This window comes from Podarcis muralis, chromosome 6 (genome assembly GCF_964188315.1).
Source record: "Podarcis muralis chromosome 6, rPodMur119.hap1.1, whole genome shotgun sequence".
Taxonomy (NCBI): domain Eukaryota; kingdom Metazoa; phylum Chordata; class Lepidosauria; order Squamata; family Lacertidae; genus Podarcis; species Podarcis muralis.
This window is the reverse complement of record NC_135660.1, coordinates 71,604,669-71,625,986: the sequence shown is the minus strand read 5'-3', so window position 1 is coordinate 71,625,986 and position 21,318 is coordinate 71,604,669. Positions and strand designations below refer to the sequence as shown.

Here is a 21,318-nt window from a genome sequence, read left to right as displayed (position 1 = left end):
ATCAAAGTACTAACTCTCCACTCCTTTCAAGCACCTCATCAGCTTCTTTTCACTGTTCGCAACCTTCCCACATCATGATACCAGCCACAGCTTTATTCCTTCGAGAAAGACGGAGCTTCCTTTCCCTTGACACTTCCAGTTCATTCATCCTGCTCACCTTTGGTGAGTTCTAAGAACTATGGAGAAGCCACTGTGCCTGTGGTACACACACACACACAGCATTCTACACACAAATGTAGCTACATCACTCCATGGGCCATCTAAATGAAGCTTACAGACTACTGGTGGTCTGCTGGCCACACTTTCAGAACTACTGCTTTAAATAATATTTAATGCTACATCCAGGCTTTCCCTAAGGGGTCCTGTATTGAACTTATGTACAATTTTGTAATATATTTTTTGTTTGTTTTTTGAATGTAAATTTCTTGTTGATTTTATGCTGTTCATCATCATGGTATTCTGCCCACACACACACCCCAATGCTGGCAACATAGAGATTTTTGCAAATAAATAAATAGACAGGCAAGAGAACTCATTAATGTTTTCCAAAACTTTCACACACTGTTGGAGAAGAAAGACTGACTTGCCCTGCACTTATAGGAGTGGAGATCATGATAGAACTGGCTCCTTTCCATTCTTCTATGTATGTGTGTTAAACGTGCTAAGACTTTTTGTCTTTACCTTATCTGTTTTCTGTATATCCATACTTTGCCATCAACAATGAAAAATATAGTAAAAAAAAAAAGTCAAAAGCAATTAATTTTGAGCAAGCTGCAATGTACACAATTGCAAAGGCAAAAATACTAAGCTTGCTTCATTTACAACAAAGGGTTCTCAGTTGGTCTTTTGATAGAAACGTAATAGCTATCCAGGACATAAAATTAAAAGCTTTACCTCTGTTGATCTGATTATTTTTTCTAATCCCATTTAGGTCACTGTTATCTTTCTAGAACAATATTTCCATAATATGTTTTCCTGTTGAGTAACATCAAGTGTCAGGATTTTGTAAACAAGTGAATAATATTTTAAACACTTTGAAAGCTGGGTGTGAAGAGATGTGGAAGCAGTTTTGATAACTGCTGCCTAGTTTCTTAACATCTGAGAAATTAAAAATTTGTTTGTTTGTTTGTTAAAAAAATCCTTCTAAATGTCCAGTTACATACACAAGCTATTCACCGAAACAAAAGCCTTAGACAATATTTAATCAATTATCATCATGGTGCATGGATAAAACTTACATTTTAACTAATGGAGTTATTAATTTAGAAGTGATGACATGAAAAATATTTAGACCTCAGAGCCTAACATTGGGAAATAAAGACACAGGCATGTAGACATATAAAGAGACAGTCCATAACATATACTGCAGTATTAAAACCTTACTGTTCACCTTTCCCCACCTTCTGTCATGACATGACTGGTGTCCCGGTGTGCATTTTAATGCCATCACTGCTACATTTATTTTAAACTGCAATAATAGGCAATACAAGTATCTTTGATTTTTTTTCCCTCAGATACAAAAGAAAATGTTTTAGCATGTAAATAATTTTGAATAATCTTGTGAATTGTGATGTTAAAATTTACATTTCCTAAAACTTGCTAACTTAAAACTTTCAATTACAGGGACATCAAAATCTCACTTTGCTAGCCTTTTCCTTTGCAAATGTTGTCACCAATTCCTTCAGGTCAAGGGCTGACGTTTGGGTATGTTCAGTTGAGATAGTTGCCAAGCCAACTAGTCTCTTTTACAACATTGTTGCACATATGTAAAAAAACAAAAACAAAAAACACCTCACCACTTGCCACTGACACTGGAATTGTGAGAAGGATCTTTAGAGCTGCAAAAACATTAGGCACATTATCCAAGAGCTTTTGTTATACAGTAGTATGAAGAGAAGTACTCCTTGTGGTGGCAGATACTTGGGAAGTCTTTAAAGGTATTGCTATAAGTTAACAGCATAGATCAATAGTTTTGTTTCCACTGGGCATCAGTGATTTTTCCAAATTCTTGCAGGCCTTATATACATCTTCAGTAGATTTTTTGTTGATACTGTCTATATCATAAGGGAAGCCAATTAGGGAATTTTAATGTTATAGCTGTTGGAACCTGTCTCCAACAAATTGTATGGCCATGCCTAAGACAACATAGTAGAACCCTAATTTGAATTTCTACTTTGGATCTTGCAACGCCTCTTCTTGAACTTCATACTCACTGTCATTTCTTTCTCATTTTTCTAACTTGTTCTGTCTCAGAATTTGGTAATATGTCTAGCTCCTGACACCAGCGTCACTGGAGCTTAAATGGATGGGGTAGAACAGAGTGGCAGCGAGGTCAGGGCTATGCAACTGCATTAGCAGGAGCGCTGGATTGGCTCTAGGAGTGTGTCTGTGAAGTTGCAACACTGCCCTGCCCTCACCCTATCCACAGGCTGCAGGAATACCTCCCTTGCTGGGAGGTGTTGGGAGGGTGACTGCCCTCCCACACCAGTTGCTTCTGTTGCTATCCCATATTATGCCATTATTAAGCAACAAGGTTTGAGGTTATAAGGGCCAAATTTGGTGTGCACTGTGTGAATGGTGTGATTGCATTACTAAATAAGTCCAAATACCATTTTTTTCAATGCACACTGACATTTTATCACACCACTTCGAATTCTGAGGGTTAGTGTATACATTTAGAAAAGCAAATGATAAAGTTCATCATGGACTGAGAAGCACGTCAGGCTGTTTGGGGGTGTAATGTTTGAATACTGATTGTTCACTTGATAGAACTCCCAGCATGAAGAATAAACCAAACTCCCTCCCTGACATATCAGTTTTTTGTGTACTGAGAGCTTTTTTGAACATGGTGGAGTTTTCAGGTAATAAAGCTGGTTTTGATGTGGATTCTGATTAATAAAAAATACACCTCTCTTACCAAGTCTGCATATGTCCCTAGTCAAACACTACTTGAACTTGAGCATCACACATGTGACCATGGAAGTGTGATATTTAGGATCTTTAATCTGGAGCTCCTCACATTGGTACTGTCCTGTTACTTGCCTTAATTACTTGGGTGAATTAGCAAAAGGCATTGAGTCTCAATTCTGAATTTAAAGATAGAAAAGTGTTTATTTACAGAATCAAAGTGGCAAGAAGTCAGCATGGAAAACGGTTTTGTGGCTTGAAGCACCAAATGTAATGTTTAAAGAAAAGTAAAATGATTAGCTCAAATAGAGAGACTGACAATCCAAACCCACATTGTCTATACTTCACTTGTTTCTAAGATAGGAAATAGACAGAAGCAGGGAATCCTATGGCTTTTGTATAATGATAGGGGAGTAGTACTAGGAATCTGGCTGGCTGTACTGGAGGCCTAAATGCACCAGGAAGAATACTTGAATGCAAATAAGACAACTGGACCACATTAGGGCAGAAGCATTGCAAAATTTATGAAGTGGGGAAGACAGAAGTTAGAATTAAATGCTTATATTACCCTTTTCCAAGGAGAAGAGGGTGCAGGTTTCCTAAGTTTCATGGTAACTTGACAACCTTGAACCCACTTTCTGCCTCCACTTTGAACTTGCTGCATTAAATAAACAAATCCCAATGTATGTATAATATCACTAATCACTAAATACAAGAGCCCCCCATCTTGGGGAAAAATCTAGCTGCTTGGGCCACTGCTTTGGTATTCAGTGCTCTGCTGCATAAGGAGCAATGTCTCATCTCAGTGTTTTATAGCTTGCAGTCAATAAAACTAATTATTGGAATTATTTGCATTCCAAATGCTATTTGTGATATTAAGTGTTAGAAATATTTTACTTAAAATTGAAGGTTAGTTTGTTAAAAACAGATCAGTTTCAGACAGATCTGTGGCTTCCCTTCTTATTTATGAAGAATATAGTAGTTCAGACAGTAAATTAAGAGGCGTGTCTCAAACTGATTTTATTCCATCCATGTTTACCGCCCTCTTCTTACATACTTATAGTTAACAGGCAGAAGTATCTGATCTTTTTCTCTTGATATTTTAGTGCCTGCTTAGCACCTTAAATATTATGAATTCAACAGCTCTGCCATGAATGTAAGTTACCTGTAACAATTCAAAGTTGAAGGTTGACAAGGTGAAAAATAATCAACGGGAGCTCAGTGTCTCGACATGAATTCTACAAGCAGTAGAGCTTTATTCAGCATATTGTTGATATGACAATACCTTAGACCTTTTAGACATTCTGCACCTGTTCATTCACAAGATTGTTGTGAACAGAAAAGACACTTCTAGCAAAGGAGCTTTGAAATGCTTTTGTTCCCAAAACCTGATAGAGAAAATACATCGCTTCAAACAGGCTTGCAGTTATAAAGCTGATCAGTTGGGCATTGCTCACAGTTATTAGAAAACTATTGGTTAAGTTAAAAAAAAAATCTAAAACACCCACTGTGAACTTGCAGCTGCAAGAAATGATGTTAATCCTATTCAAAAATACTACTTTATTTATATGTTTTGGGGCACAACATTGTAACAAGAGGTTAACAGAACAATTCTACACATACCTACTCAGAAGTAAGCCGCACTGAGTTCAAGGAGGCCTACTCTCATGTAAGTGTGGGATTATGGCCTAAACTATTGTTACCAGTTTGGAGCTCACAAATCACACCTTGAGATCAGATATCAACCCACAGCCTCACCAGTATCATGTTTATTGTTTCATTTTGCCTACTGAAGCTTGAAGCATTTAGGCCAGGCTTCCTTGCTACAATCTACAAATCCACTTCTCCCCCTGCATGCCACGGAAGATGGAGACACAGCATCTCTGTGTCATCAAGCAACCACAGATTGTTTAGTGACAATCAGTTGACAAATTATTGCATGCCAAAGTGGCATGTGGTTGCTCAATATTGGACTCATTTTGGACACCTTTTTGACCTGCCTCACTGTATCTCAAGTTAGCCTTAAAATAAATAAGTGTATGACCTGATGAACACATGCAGTAGAATGAACAGTAATATTTTTCAGACTTTAAGTGGAGAATATAGCAAGTGAGGGTAAACACATCAGAAAGAAAGGGGATTGGAATTATTTTCTACTTACAGGGGGGAATCTTTAACACAAAACAGCACCCAAAATGTGAATCCGTATCTGCAGTCTCAAGTGGTCCAGGCCATTCTGTCACCTCAATCTTTCAGTGCCATCTGATAATTTATCATTTTTATTTAGATACAAAAGCATTTTAATGTATAAGATGCCTAACAACTTGATAGAATATTGACTCTGTATTGGGCACAGGGCTTGGTAGGGGAAATGAAAGAAACATCACCAGGGCGGGGGGTCTAGTAAACACCAGCCCAGATATTGGAAATTGCAAGTTGTTTTAAACTGCTTTTAATGTTGTGTTTTGCGCAATACACCCTGGGACCTTAGGGTGAAAGGTGGGTAATAAATAAAATCATCTTCATCATACTCAGGCTGTGTGAACACTCCTATTTAGTCTGCATCCAGCACAGTCCCACCACAGGTTTGGGAAGAAGTGTAAACACACTAGCCACAATCCATATCCATCCTGTCTGCACTTTATTGGGAAAAACTGCATTTTGATGCATTTCCACCAAATCAGCTTCAAACCGATTTGAGAAAAAGAACAATCTAGCTGCATTTTAAACTGGTAATGTGTACACAACCTCAGACTGAAAAGACGTGGGTGCAACACAAACAGGCACATTTATTCAGGTTTAGGCTGCCATCTGCATGGCTACAAGCAAGCTGTTCAGCAATGTACTCCAATCACTTCTTGTTATTTCCAGCATGGAGGCACATATTTTAATTACATAAAGCAGCAGCATCCTGTAAAATTCTCATCTGTCTTGAGAGATGCAGTGTTAAATGTCTCCTCACTAACAGTTGCAACTGAAATATGGGCAATGCCGTGTCTAGCATTTAAAGCCAGATTGTGTAATATTTTGTCTGGTTTCCAAATGGAGGTGTAACAACGTGCAGGCTTAAGAAGATATGGGGCCATATGTTACTTCTGCTTCGGCAAGAAGAAGGGCAGAAAAAATCTGACTAAAGTGGGCTCTCCAGGGATACAAAATAAGCCAACTGTTAACAGTGGAATGCTTACCTTTCCTCTGGCTCTTCAGAAGATTCTTAGTGAAGGCTCCTGGGGGAGTGAGCTGTATATGCTATGACTGAACAGCCCGCACCTGGGAAGTCTGAAGGAAAAACTGCTTTTCCTGTTTAGCCTTGGAGGAATTCACACTGTATGTTTTACTGAACCTTCCAATATTAAAAGCATTGATTGATCCTGCCCTGAATAAGGGTGATCAATAATAAGCTCTCATCAGTAGTCCCCAAAAGCCTAAGTATATGAATTAGTGTGAGAGAGATTGAAGAGTAGGGGTTAGGAGGGGCAGAGAACAACTATTGCTAACTTGCAATTTGCGTTAACAGAATACTTTGTATGAAAATAAGGCAAACAAACAAGAAAATCACATTGAAAACAAGGGGATGGAAAATTGTAGCAGAAGGGTATGGGGAGAAAGAAGCAAATATAAATGAAACAAAAGTTGGTTAGGAATATGAAGAGAGGCAGGAGCAATCAGCACCAACTTCTCAGTAGGTTATATATATATATAACTTATTCTATCATTTTATTACGTTTGTATAATAAAATATATATTTTATTTTATTTTCAAGATCCATAAAGTCTGTTACTAGGGAATCACTTTACCAGGGAATCACTAACCAAACATTCTAAAAACTGGATATAATCAATGCGCAATCAATGCATGGAGGTGGGTATGCTTTGTGCATGAAGTCTGCCTGTGTACAAACTCTATGCATTTAGGTTACGTATGCATGATTGGACTTCAAACTTCAGACCTGTTGGTGCTGCTTCATAGTGCAGTTTGGGACTGTCTGAAAGGCCAACAACCCTGCACTGCTCTTTAAATCTCTCAATCACTTTCTGTGAAGACCCCATTTTCATTCTTCCTGTTATTCATATTAACAATTCTGATACGATCCTCTACCTAGTGCTGACCCCAATTGTGCTTCTTGAAGCAGAGCCCAAGAAGAATCAATCCTTTAAAACATTTTGCTCTACTTCTCAGACACCATTTCCTGCCTTCATGTTATCCCACTCCCCTCTATCCTCAATCAGGTTGCCAAATGAAGCAGGTCACTCCACCTGCTGCATGACAGTACTAGCAAGGGACTGAGTATGCTCTCAGCCTAACCTACCTCACAGGGATGTTGGGAGGATAAATGGGAGAGGAGAGAATCAGATATGCCACATGGGCTGTTTGCAGGAAATGTGGGATATAACTGTAGCAATAAAAGGTAAAGGTACCCCTGCCCGTACGGGCCAGTCTTGACAGGCTCTAGGGTTGTGCGCCCATCTCACTCAAGAGGCCGGGGGCCAGCGCTGTCCGGAGACACTTTCGGGTCACGTGGCCAGCGTGACATCGCTGCTCTGGCGAGCCAGAGCCGCACACGGAAATGCCGTTTACCTTCCCGCTAGTAAGCGGTCCCTATTTATCTACTTGCACCCGGGGGTGCTTTCAAACTGCTAGGTTGGCAGGCGCTGGGACCGAGCAACGGGAGCGCACCCCGCCGCGGGGATTCGAACTGCCGACCTTTCGATCGGCAAGCCCTAGGCGCTGAGGCTTTTACCCACAGCGCCACCTGCGTCCCTAACTGTAGCAATAGATAACAATAAATAAATAGACCAAAACACTACCAATACAAAAGGGGGGGAAAGCTTTTGTATTTTGGTGTTTTAAGGTGAATGGATGTATTGTTTATAAACCAAAAAAGATTGAACATACATACATACATACATACATGTTTGCACGTCTGCAGCACAAAGTGACAAATTAAAAATCAAGGACTTTGACACAGACCGACAAAATGGACATCTACAGTTCTGTTAAATCCTTTCATTCTGAAGGGTGAAGGCAACCAACAGTAATTCATGGTTCAAATATGAGTATGTATACCACTATTTCTTGCTCACTGAGTTCTCAAATAATATAATAAAGGCATAATAATAAAATGACAATATTAACATAAATAGCAAGCAGTGGATGATTTCTAAGGACAAAAACCAGCTTTGGACTGCAATCCTATACAAAGATATCTGGGAGTAAATTTCATTGAACCTAATAGATTTTACTTCAGAGTAGACATGCATTGGATTGCATTTTCAGTCAGTTCTTTAAATGCCCTGCCTATGTCTGTCACAGCAAAATATGCCTCCTTCTAAAATCAAATTTGAAGACAGGCTGCTTAGTTAGACTTCCTACGGTTTTCCTTCCCTATCCTTTGCACATTCGTTTCATTTAGCAACACACCATCATAGATGTCACATTATGCTGACTGGGAAGAGATGGTAAGATCTGCTTTCAGCTATATAACATACACAAAAATGATCTGGCAGGAAAAGGAGAGGAACTTGTACCTCCCTTATAAATTAACTAGATAACCACAGGGAAGCCCAGCTCCCAATTTGACAGGCTGTAATAATCCCATGCCATTTTCATAAGCATCATTATTATTACCCTGTTCATGTATATCAGAGTTAAAGAAATGTGTCACTATGTTAACATCCCATTCTCTCCTACTATATATGGAAAGGATCAGACCAAAGTCCCAGCTAGTCCAGCATCCTGTTCTCTCAATGATGCCTTTGGAAAGCCCACAAGCAGGGCATGAGCACAACAATACTCTACCCATTCATATTCCGCAGTAACTGATATTCAGAGGTATACTACTTCCAATTATGTAGAAAATTCCTAGTTTATTACAGAATGTAGAGTCCTTAACAACCAACGTCTCCTTCTGATGTTTCCAGTTAACACTTTACTGCTTTACTGCTTCACTTTACTGTTTGCTTCACCTCTTGAAGTGAAATTATTCATAATAAATACAGCTTTACACCAGACGGCACAGAACTAAAACATTCTGCTTGAAAAGGGCTTCCCTTCTAATTTTGCTTTAGTTTATTAGGTGTTACCTTTGAACACATAACAATTCTTGGACTTTCTTTAATTGTTAATTGAGGCCTTTTGCTTAAGGACTTGTCCCAAACAGGAATCCTGATATTGAGACTGTATTCTACACTAATTTCATGTGTTTTGATTGGCTCATGTTTTAAATGATTTGTTACATTCCTGCCACTGTCATTCTTAGCTTCATAGTTGATGATAGTGTTATTATTTAGGATATCACATAATTATTTTTATAAATGAACAATGATTAAATAAAAAGTAAAAATAATAAATTTATATACTGCCCTTCATCCACAGATCACAGGGTGGTTTAAAACATGAAAACACATAACATAATAACAAAAAAAATGTTCAAATGAAAATTGCAGTTGCATTTAAATCGAGCGCCACACTCGGCTCCGTGCTTCACCTCTGCACTTAGTCCCCTCCATCTCCTCAACCCTTAATCCAAGAAAACAAAGTTTTTCATAACCAGAAATCATGGATTCTGGTTCATGAATTTTCATGAGTAAACAGATATGGATCACTATTCATACACAGTACACAATAGAAATTTTACTCCCAATAAGCATTTTGGATTAATTGCACAGGAGAAGAAAAGATAAAATTAACAAGATTCCTGCTTCTTATCTTATGAAAAAGAATATACATATCTCTAATGTGATTTAGTATTCAATTTTAAAGCTTGCTTTATTTATAACTTACAGTCTGACGACACAGACTTCTCAATGTGCCTACTTTTTAGGCACTATAAGTTAACCATGCTGCCTGGTCTTAACATTTCATATGTATTCCATCAGAAACAGACGGTTCTATAGACATACGTTTTTCAAAAGTTCCAAATTATATTTTTGAATGCCAAGAATATGAGGCTCCTTTACATTCCAGATGGTTTCTTTATTACAGATCACAAAAACCCTACAAACATAGTTTATATGACTAATAACAAACTCCTGCACTACATCCTATAATGTGGACTGAATGTGTGACAATTTTTATAACACTTAATTCTAGGACAACATACTTTGCAAAATTAACGTTTCCTTAATATACACAAACAAAGCACAATCCATATGTGCATCTTAGTGGTAAATGACGACATAAATCAGAATGTATTGGTTTTAAAAAACAACAACAGTAATAAAGTTTTCAAGATGTTCATCTTAACACAACTTGCTAGGAAGAAAAATCCAATAATTTTGTTCTAGCCAGTAATAGGAAAAATGTTATTGGGGCTACCACTAACTCAGGATTCTTCCAGACTATTTCTATTTCCAGGTGGGATTCAATCACATACTTGCAAATTCAGGATGCATAATTATTGGGAGGTCTTGCACAACAAACCCACTTCGCCAAAAGATAACATATTTTGCAAAGGGGCATGAAAATGCACTGGAAGGTGTGGAATGATACTTGCTTTGACCCCCCCCCCCCAAACATATCAGAATGAATGCTCACTAAATAGCGGTCATCTAATCTCCCTGCAAACAAATCAGAATTAACACTCAATAAACAGGTCATTGCCCTCAGTGATAGAACATATGCTTGCAGCATAACAATAATAATTTTTATTTATTACTTATACCCTGCCCATCTGACTGGGTTGCCCCAGCCACTCTGGCTGGCTCCCAACTTAATAAAAACACAGTGATGTATGTAGGAGGTCACAGACGGAGCCTCTACATCACTGTTAAAGGCTCTGGTAGCAAAGCTGGAAAAATCCTTGCCGTGAAGCACATTTTGAATGTGCAAATGAGTGGGGTGAACAGGAAACAGATAGGAGGATAGTCCGTTAGATGGCTGGAGCGCTACCCCAGTAACTTCCATCAGCTATCACCTGCCTGCCTTCTTATTTACAACCAGTCAAAGGAGAAACTCCGCCTGTTAGCTTCACCTTCCTCAGTCTCAATGTTGCCCCTGTAGAACTCTGCAAGGATGTGGACAAAACTAAAATTAGTTGTTTCTGTCTGTCATTGGTTCTGCCTCCGCTTACTGCTGGTTCCAGTGAGCTCCAGCTACCACAGTCCCAATCCCTGAGTTTCTTCATCTTGTCCAAAACAATGCTTAATATATTCCCCTCTGAGAGGAGCCATGGCTTCTGTAATGTTAATAAAATCCTCACATACAAACACAGTTGAGAACACAGCTGATGTTGATTTGCAACATGCTGAGGCCACAGCTTCCACTGTGATGAAATGAGCTGTTGTCTTCTATTAGGAAACATATACTGAAATGAAACGTATGTACTGCAGGGATGTTATCATAATGGCCTTGGAATACAGGAAGTAAAACATGTGGCCCAAGAGATCTCATTTACTAAGATATGCCAAACTTTGGAGCTTTACAGGGAATATTGGAAGCTAGAATGTTCAGTTAGTGCTCCCAAATGAAAGACTATTCAGTGATAATTAAACCAAGTGAAATAGCTTTCAAAACACTTAATCCTTCATTAAGCTCGTCTTGCCTACAGCAGGCATTAGTCTCATGAAAACTATTACTTGACCCACCTTGTCCCACAAATGAAGAACCTAACTCTCCCTTGGAGCACAAAAATTGTGTAGTATAATGTGAAAAAAGGAAAGCAGCATTACTACAGCAAAGAAGTATAGAACCTCTTCCATCCATCTACCGTAGATTCCATCTATGGCTAGAGTTCCACTCCTGTCTCATCAGCTCCCTCACCAGGAAAAGCACCAAGGTGAGACCACTATATTGGTGCGGCCGTACTTTTGCAAAATATGCAGTCAGTTAAATCCTGAAAGCTATGCTTTTGCAAGGTGGATGATGCCTGAACAATGCCCAAGTATGCCCAGCATATCAGCTGATACCACAAAACAAAAGGATAAAGCTGTCTTTATCCTTTGTAAATTTCTAGTAGCTTAAATGTAAATTTATAACATTTAAATGGAAATGGTGGCATGGGCAGATTACTTTATGACTGGAAATACAGTGGTACCTCGGTTAAGAACTTAATTCGTTCTGGAGGTCCATTCTTATTCTGAAACTGTTCTTAACTTGAAGCACCACTTTAGCTAATGGGGCCTCCTGCTGCCGCCGCACCGCCGGAGCACGATTTCTGTTCTTATCCTGAAGCAAAGTTCTTAACCCGAGGTACTATTTCTGGGTTAGCGGAGTCTGTAACCTGAAGCGTCTGTAACCCGAGGTACCACTGTACTACATAAGTTTCTTTGCTTATTGCATTTATATTCTGTTTGTCTTCCACAGCCTGTAAGTCAGAAAGGGGAAACCTGTGGTCCTCCAGGCACTTCCGGACTACATCTCCAGTCATCCTGTGCTGTCTGGAGCTGGTGGAGGTTGGAATCCAACAACATCTGGAGGGCCACAGGATCTCCACTCTTGCTGTGTGGGATTCCCAGCTGTTCCCCCACCATCCAGGCACTGAGTTGACTTTGATCTCCTTAGATTTAGCAAGGTTGCTGTATGATATGCCTCCCCACCATGTACTGGGAAATGATGCAACGCTTATTATGAAGATTCATGTTAAGAAGAGCTGTTGAAGACAGAGGTACTTTATTTGTATGGGAGCCACTTGAAGACTATAGCTCACTGGCTTTCTTGAATCATCTGTATGATGTTGAGAAAGTGGATGGGGGGAGTTTTTCTCCTCTCATAATAGGAGAACCCAGGGCCATACAATGAAGGTGAATTGGAGATTCAGGACAGACAAAAGGAAGTGCTTCTTCACATAGCACATACTTAAGCCATGCAATTTGCTACCACAATATATATTGACGGCTTTAAAAGGGTGTGTGTGATACTTTTCATCATTGAATTTGTCTAATCAATGCCTATTAGTTACAGTGGCTATATATTAGTTCTAGTATCAGAGGTCGTATCCTCTGAATACCACCTGCTGGCGCATCCAAGCATGAAGGAGCTATTGCTCTCATATCCTGCTTGTTTCCTTGGGCATCTACTTGGCCAGTGTGGGAACATGATGCTGGACTAGGTGACCCTCTTGTCTAATCCCGCAGGGCTCTTATGTTCTTATTGATAGCTATTTGTGTTGTAGGCACAGTCACTATTCTATGACTGATTCCTGCTTGTTGGAGCACCTGAGTCTGGTTTATGAGTCTTTCTGTTGGTAGTTTGGTATCACAGAACGGCACTAGATATTGGTCCCTTTAACATCTATGAAGGTGAAGCTACTAGGAACTTCTTCCCTTACCCTAATGGGTCACCCATATCTCTAGCATTAGAACCGAAATCACATTTCATACATTTATTCAGCTCTTTTTTAGAATCAGTGAGCTTCTTTGTTCTCATATAATGAAGTATCATGACTTTTTGGCATTCTCTGATTTATATTTTAGTTTTCAAAAAAAAATATCTCAGTTCCTTTGCTTGCCATTTCAGCAACACAGCTTGGTCTCATAAAAGGTCATTATCTGCTGCCACAAAAAGCTTACATACATCATATGTCAAATGAAAGTATTTCATAATGTGGGGGTGGATAGTGAGACAAGAGTTTCTCAACTAATTAGCAGCTAGAGGTCTCCGACTCTTCCTTTATAGCCAAAGGAGACCATTCTCTATCGTCGCTAAGTGACGTGTTCTTCATTTGCTTGTTGAATGGCTGGACTTGTTTTTCAGCAATTTTTTCTTTGAGAAGACTCTGTAGGTGGGTTTTGCTTACTGCTTAGGATCAAACTAGCTGAGTAACTCCAGAGTTTTTTCTACTTTCTGATTTCCCTGGTGTGTGCAACTTGAGTCATTTGGGATAGTTCACCTGATTTCTTCTTATGTTCTACTTAAATATGCTGATCTGAGTTGGGGGAGAGGAGATGCTTGGATTGGGCACTGGGCTTGGCGATACTTAGCATTTATATAGCTTTTCTTTAGTGTTCAAACTGCTTCACATACATTATTTTCACAAGCCTCCCCCCCAAAATGTGAGGTAAGTCAGTAATTCAATTGTATTGCTGCTGGAGAGGGAGTGCTGAGGCTGAGAGAACTGAGGCTTGCCCAAGGCCTTCTAGCGATGAGGTAAGATTTGAGCCAATAACCGTCTAGCTCACAGCATAACCTTAAGCATATTCACTCTCTTCCTAAGTTAAATGAGATTTTCACTGGAATTATTCTATCAAATGCTGGAGTAGCATAGCCATTACTATACCCCACCAGCATTTGTTAGAAGAATTCCAGAGTTACAATTCTATGCTTTTTAACAGTTCCTAATTCAAGGCCTCACAGTCTGATACATCTCACATGATTGTTATGACAACTAATAAAAAAATAAAGACTTGCCTCTTAGCTGAGCTTTTTGACAGGGTAGCTAAAAGACACAATATGCATTGTGTAATTGTTTAAGGCCAGGCTTCCTCATTATAGGCATTCTTACACTGTAGCACTCTATAGGTATTCATCATCACTTTCACCTATTCCTTTTCACAAACAACCATGCTAATATAATATATACAAAGTTTTTTAATTGCTATAAGCCACTTTGAGTGGCGCATGGACTCTAGAAGTCTTTATTAAATAGAATGGTAACTATGAAATGAGACATGACAGGAGAGCTGTGATCCTCCTCCTCCTGCTGTTGTTCTTTTCTGATAAAGATTAATAGCAGCCACCATGCAAGGAGTGTATGATGCAATGAGGACCATGGTATTTGGAAAGCGAAGTTAACCCTATCCCCTATCAAATTTTTCTAATGAAAAATTATTTGTCCCATCAGGCAAACAGCAATTGGAGTAGAGGGGATGATTACTATTATGAAAACAGTCCAGGGAAAAAATATTTGGGGGGAAATGGAATAAAATAATATACGTAGCAATAAAAGAAAAAAGTATTTCAGGCTGTAACAATGGTAAAAATGTATTAATTTGAAAACTGTATTAAGTGGTTCATGGATTGGTGAAACATTTGTGTAATTGATGTATTCAAACAATCTATTACAGATTAATGATGATGAAATACCATTAGCTGAAATAAATTAAGTCTGGCTAAACTACCATTAGTCTTTGTGGGAGATGACTACATTTATGAAAGAAATGTCCACATTTTACCATTGTGGGATAATATTTGTGGGATAATAGATTTAGAGACCAAGTAGTCTACAATGGAGTATCAAATCGATAATGAAATTAAAAAGATGGGAGGGAGAGAGACGGCTTGGTTTTTTTCCTAGTTAAGAGTTCTTTTATGTGAAAAACAGATATTTAATAGATAGTATAGAATGTGGAGGGGAAACAGAAAAAAAAACCTTCTCCCCAGCATCACAATTCTATTCGAATCTCCCCCACCTCCCTCCTGTAGCTGCTAATGAAGCTGTAAAAAAAAAAGCAGAAAATGCAATCATGGTCTTTCAATATTACATCTAGTTTAGTGCTCAACTGCCTCTTTACTAACTACTTTTCATATTTATTTCCACCTCTAGATACCTTTATCTATGAACGTGTCAACATTTCTTGCATATGACCAGCCTACAATAAGTTACTGTGGTGTACACCATGAACTTCTTGCTCATAAGCCCTATGAATCTAATGCACAGGAAGAAACAATGGAAACACACTTAGAGACTGATTTGGATCTGAGCACAATCACAACGGTAGCACGAAATCAGTGATACATTCAGTGGCCTGAAATACAGCCAAGGGTTGCCACCATATTTTTTTTCACATGAAGGATGAAATGAAGATTTCTTCAGTAATGGATTCCAAAATTCCTGTTCTGTTGAAATTTACACATTCAGATACAGATTGTTTGATGTCTACAATTTATAATTAGCTAAGTTGTGCAGTATTTTTTGACTTTAAAAACAGAGTACAATCCTTAAAATAAATCTTTTTTCAAAACTCATCCTACCTACCTGTAAAAAAACAAAACTGTATAGATCTAATGTATTTTTTCATATTGTAAAGTTTCAATATACTGAGATGTACTGGTATGTACAGGACCATGATTTAATTACATATTACTTTGCAAATTTCAGTTTCTAAAATTTTAAATTAACAAAAGTTTTATCTTGTGTTATATTCAGAGTTTCTCAGTTTTGTAGAAACTGTTTTGTTACTGCTTTTGTGCCCAGAAAGAAAACTTCACTCTGAAATTCTGTGCTGTGCAAAATCTGCACACTGACTGTGCAGGAAATTCTATCTATTTGTTCCAGAAATAATCCATTAACCAAATGGAGGGGTGGATTGTACAAGATTACAGAGACAATGTTTTTTTTCCCTATTAAAAAGAATCAAAGTTTTTTTAAAACAGTTCTCAGAATTAACTGTTGCCTTGTATTGCAGCCTGGTTTGTAAAGCAATGAAATGTAATGATAAAGAGGGATATTTTATCAATGCATCTGTGAATGAATGACTCATTGTCCTATTCCTTCATGTAGTACTGCATAAAAAAACAGAAAAACACACCACAGAGAATAAGGGGACTGAAGACAAAGGAAGTAACCACAGCAACAAAGTTACATTCAGTTAATGGCTGACCAGGATGCAGTTTTAGTTAGTTTCTAAGTAATTCAGATAAAGCAACCAGGTAGCCATGACAATTAGATGTATTTTAATTCTTCAAGTATTCAATCAGTACAAGCACCAGCAGTATGCTTTTATGGCTGTTTCATCCTGAAAATTAGCCAATAAGCCAATTCCCTGGTTTTACAATTAAAAATAAGTTTTGGGATGCATAGTACAATGCATGTAAAAAGTTGTCTAAAGAGGCCTGAATGTTGGCTTTTGGAAATGCCATTTGGACATAACAAATTACAGATAGAGAATAAAATGTAGAGACAAGTCACACATATCCTTTTGGGGATAGGGTTCAGCCATGTTGCCCTTTTTAGGGGTTATCTCTGACTGAATGCAGAAGTAGTAAATTAATCCTCCAAACAATTGTCATGGGCACAGATTTGGGCACAGATGGGACATTTGGCACAGCCACAGAAATGGATTTTAAGGGCAGGTTCACATATTACCTAACCTCCTACCCTTCCCACATGCATATTTGCACCGTTGTATGTATTCTGCAACATGCATATAACCTGAATGTTCCATGCACAGGCTCATTTGCTTTTAGATTTGATTGACATCATCTGACACACACACACACACACACACACACACACACACAGCTGTGGCCAACTGGGAAAGACTATATGAATTGGAACTACATATGGATGTGCCCTTTACACGCAGAACCCACATTATCTCATTGCCTAACCAGTGTAATAAGAGGCATTTATGCACCCACCATCCAACCTTCTTGCAGCTGGGTCCTCCTTTAAGCTAATGCAGGAACCAGCCCCCAGTTTGGATCTGTGCTCATGACTGCCTACAGGTTACAGCTACTTTACCTCCATATTCAGTTAAAGATGACAAAAATAAGTCAGACAAAAAGAAAGCCCCCAAAACCATAATGAGATTATCTCCCTCTCCTCTATATTTACAGGTAACTTAATAAGGAAAGATATTGACCAAAAAGTAAGAAATGTTTTATTGTATCACAGAAGCAATTATAGAGAAAGACCTCTAAATAATATTTAAATATTAAGGTGTCTAAAATCTAAATAAATTGGTCATGAATTCTAGCTGTTCATACAGAATGTCTGCTGACTGCCACCCAATTACTGGTTTTTGAGAAGGAAATCTTCATATTTTAGCTTCAATAATGCTAACAACACTGGACTATAGCAACAGAGGTTACAGTACAATTACTTTAAAAATATGGAAGGTTACATAAGTTAAAAGATTCATCCTCTGGGGTTCTGACTAGGGATAAGTATTCAGAATTACCTGGGTTTTCCAAAAGGTTAGGGCAAAACGTTTCATACAGTAGTAACAAATATCTTCTTTTTATATATAAATAAAGAGAAATTATTTAACCACAAATCTATTTTTCTCAATACTTCTCCCAAATATTTTACAGTAACTTCATGAAAGAAAATTAAAAACTATGAAATCCACCATTTGTATAAAGCAACTATTATTGGAAAACAATTACCTTCGGAATATTGTTAAAAAGAAATATGGGAATACAAAATGTCAAAAAAGAGTACACTGTATTATTTATTTAGCATCCTAGATTTTGTAACATATTTTGCATAAATTATTTGCTATTCAAAATATTTTATTTGTCATTTTTAAAATTCATCCTAACTTTCATAAGCTTTTCAGTTTCTGGTTTCTTTATTATATTGGCATAATGATTCTTGGATTTCTGATCTTCATTTAGTAATCTGGGCCACAGCCATGAGGTTTGAAAATGGATTTAGCTACTTGCAGTGGGTGGTAAAAAGAGGTGGGGAAAAACTGTCTTCACATGTACTGCATGAGAAAAAACATTTCCAGACCTTGACTACTTTAAGTATGTAGTTTAAGTATGGAATTAATTTATCTGATTGTGATGGAAGTTTAGAGGAAATCTCAGTGTTCCCAAATTATGAGTCTGGTAACAAAAAATACAAGTTCAGTAACAAACCAATATAATATTATGTTCTTTCCTCACTGTTGGCTCATGAAGAGCACTTCATATGTTACTACAGCAGAATGGTCACTAGCTACTAAAATCAGAACTGTGTGGATGCCTTTCTATGACTATGTTAGCATGGTTAAAACTGCTGCACCTATGTGTATCTATGCACTTCACATAAGGAAAGGCCTCCATGTTCAATATTATTGGTAGCTACCATGCTGAACCTCAAACAACTTATAAAGTCAGCCTTCATATGGCTTCACACACTCTTCAGATGTTTGTTAGGGCTGAATGGCTGTACAATATGATGGGGGAAGAGGCAGAACTGTAATAGAAAGCTCCTCCACATACCTAGATGTGATGATTAAAACATGTAGAGATCCCTATGCATAGACATAATGCTTTCCACACATGTTCCAAAGAGTGAGCCTTGGTTTGGAGAGGAATTTGCCTCTATACTGGTGCTCCCCACCCTGCAATATGTTAACTTGGCTCTACTATAACAGTGTTTCCCAACCGGTGTTCCGTGGCACACTAGTGTGCCGCGAGACGTTGCCTGGTGTGCCGTGGGAGGGAGGCGGGCGAGTCGGGCGGCGAGAGGCGGGGCGGCGGCGGCGAGGATCCGCGTCGAGCCGGGGGCGGCTCCGCGGTGGTGGTGCCGAGGTTTCTCTCTCCATTCTCCCCTCACACACACACACAGGAAATAACACAGGATCAGCTGACAGGACCCGGCCAATGGGGCGGCAGCGGGGCAGCGCGCGCAAAAGGGAGGAGCGCGAGACAGCGGACGAGGAGGAGGCCGGCATGTCCGGGCAGCAGCAGCAACAACAGCAGCAGCAACTCCCGGCGACGGCTCCTCAAGCCCCGGGCAACCCTACTCTCTCACCGGCCTCGGCCGCCCTCCTGCTCCACCCGCCGCCGCCTCCCCCGCCGCCGCCGGCCACCTCGGCCCCGCCGCCGCCCCCTCCTCCGCCCGCTATCGCCGCCACCACCACAACAGCCGCCGCCGCCTCAGCTGGGCCCATGCCTGCCGGGAGCGGCGGCGGCAGCAGCAGCAGCAGCGCCCCGGCGCCCTTCCCTCCCGGCGTGACGCTGCGCGCTGACGTCACGGGGCTGTAATGGTGGTGTGCCTCAAGATTTTTTTCATCAAACAAGTGTGCCTTTGCCCAAAAAAGGTTGGGAAACACTGTACTATAACATCTAAAAAGAGCTTAGGTGGCCTTTGGAAAGACTCTTGCCTCTCAAGAGCACCAAACCATATGAGGACATGAAAGGGGTTGGTTTGTAGAGCAATTATGTGAGGTACTTATCCAATCTTATTGAGGAGGAAATAAAGGTAAAGGTACCCCTGACTGTTAGGTCCAGTCACGGACGACTCTGGGGTTGCGCGCTCATCTCACTCTATAGGCCAAGGGAACGTTTGTCCGCAGACAGCTTCTAGGTCATGTGGCCAGCATGACTAAGCCACTTCTGGCGAACCAGAGCAGCGCACAGAAACACCGTTTACCTTCCCACTGGAGCGGTACCTATTTATCTACTTGCACTTTGACGTGCTTTCGAACTGCTAGGTTGGCAGGAGCAGGGACCGAGCAACGGGAGCTCACCCCGTCATGGGGATTTGAACCACTGACCTTATGATCAGCAAGCCCTGATCAGGTTTAGACCACAGCGCCACCCGGATCCCATGAGGCGGAAATAGGAGTGCCCATTTTCTCTTACCACAAAGAAGCCTTCTATTTCCTGTTAGCTAAATGAAAAACTCTCTCTTTCTTGAAGAAAGAATTATTACCTGTTTATACCATGGAAGCAGAATAAGCATATACCCGTATTTTTTGCTCTATAAGACGCACCCAACAATGACGCACCTAGTTTTTAGAGGAGAAAAACAAGAAACAAGAAAGCAACGCAAAGCCTCTTGAGCGAATAGGCAGGAGCCGCGCACTCTGTCCCTTCCCCCACCTCCTGCAAAAGCCAGCAAGAGCCACGCGCTCTTTCAAGGGAGAGCGGCTCTTGCTGGCTTTTGCGGGAGGTGGGGGAAGGGACAGAGCGTGGCTAAGCCAGAAGCTAGAACAGCGAGAGGGAGCGCAGCGATCCCTCTCACTGTTCTGGCTTCTGGGATAACTGCGCAGCCTCTTCAGGGCAGCGGGATGAAGGCTCCCCGCTGCTCTGAAGAGGCTGCGCGCGGCGAAGCCAGAACAGTGAGAGGGAGTGCTGCGCAGCAATCCCTCTCGCTGTTCTGGCTTCTGGGATAGCTGCGCAGCCTGCATTCGCTCCATAAGACACACACACATTTCCCCTTACTTTTTAGGAGGGGAAAAGTGTGTCTTATAAAGCGAAAAATACAGTACTGAATACAGAATTTTTGCTGCTCCTCTTGCTGTTGGCATCCGTCTGACTTGGGAGACAATGGATAATCAAGCACCTGACAGGCCACAATATAATGCTGGTGGGTGGGTGTCATTTGCTTGCTGGGATTAAGCTATGCAGATGCTTCAGCTGGCTTTCATAATGCTGGACACATTTCATATTTGTAGCCCAGTAATTACCTTCAAATAACTAGTTGTATTATTACTAGGGTGCCACTTTCATTTTATCATACAATGTGCAATAATCAAATAATTGGGAACTCAGTTTATTAATGGAAATTTTCAGTAGCTGTTAAATTAATGAAAACGTTAAAAACCATCAGCCTCTTCTCTTCTGGAAGGATGACTGATAGCTGTAGATACTACACCCACCTGCATGCTGTTCATTCTAATGTGATCACTGTTGATAGTTCATAAGCAATGAGCCAAGATTAGAAGGGCCATCTGCACAATGGATCCTTTCAGGTTCCTTCCAAAAATAGCAGAGAAAGCATGGGGAAACCCAGGATACATGCAGATGTGTTTG

The 21,318-nt window shown here is 39.9% G+C and overlaps 2 protein-coding genes across 3 annotated transcripts in view; one reads left to right on the top strand and one right to left on the bottom strand.

Moving 5' to 3' along the window:
* LRRTM3 (leucine rich repeat transmembrane neuronal 3) overlaps positions 1 to 18,119 on the top strand; it is a 98,044-nt gene extending 79,925 nt beyond the window's left edge. The window contains exon 3 of the mRNA XM_028729386.2: positions 15,389 to 18,119. Coding sequence (XP_028585219.1) covers positions 15,389 to 15,577 — 189 coding nt within the window. The 3' untranslated portion in view covers positions 15,578 to 18,119. The remainder of the gene's footprint in view (positions 1 to 15,388) is intronic.
* The window catches only part of CTNNA3 (catenin alpha 3), a 554,150-nt gene that overhangs the window by 387,557 nt on the left and 145,275 nt on the right, over positions 1 to 21,318 (bottom strand). The gene's annotated exons all lie outside the window — the stretch shown is intronic.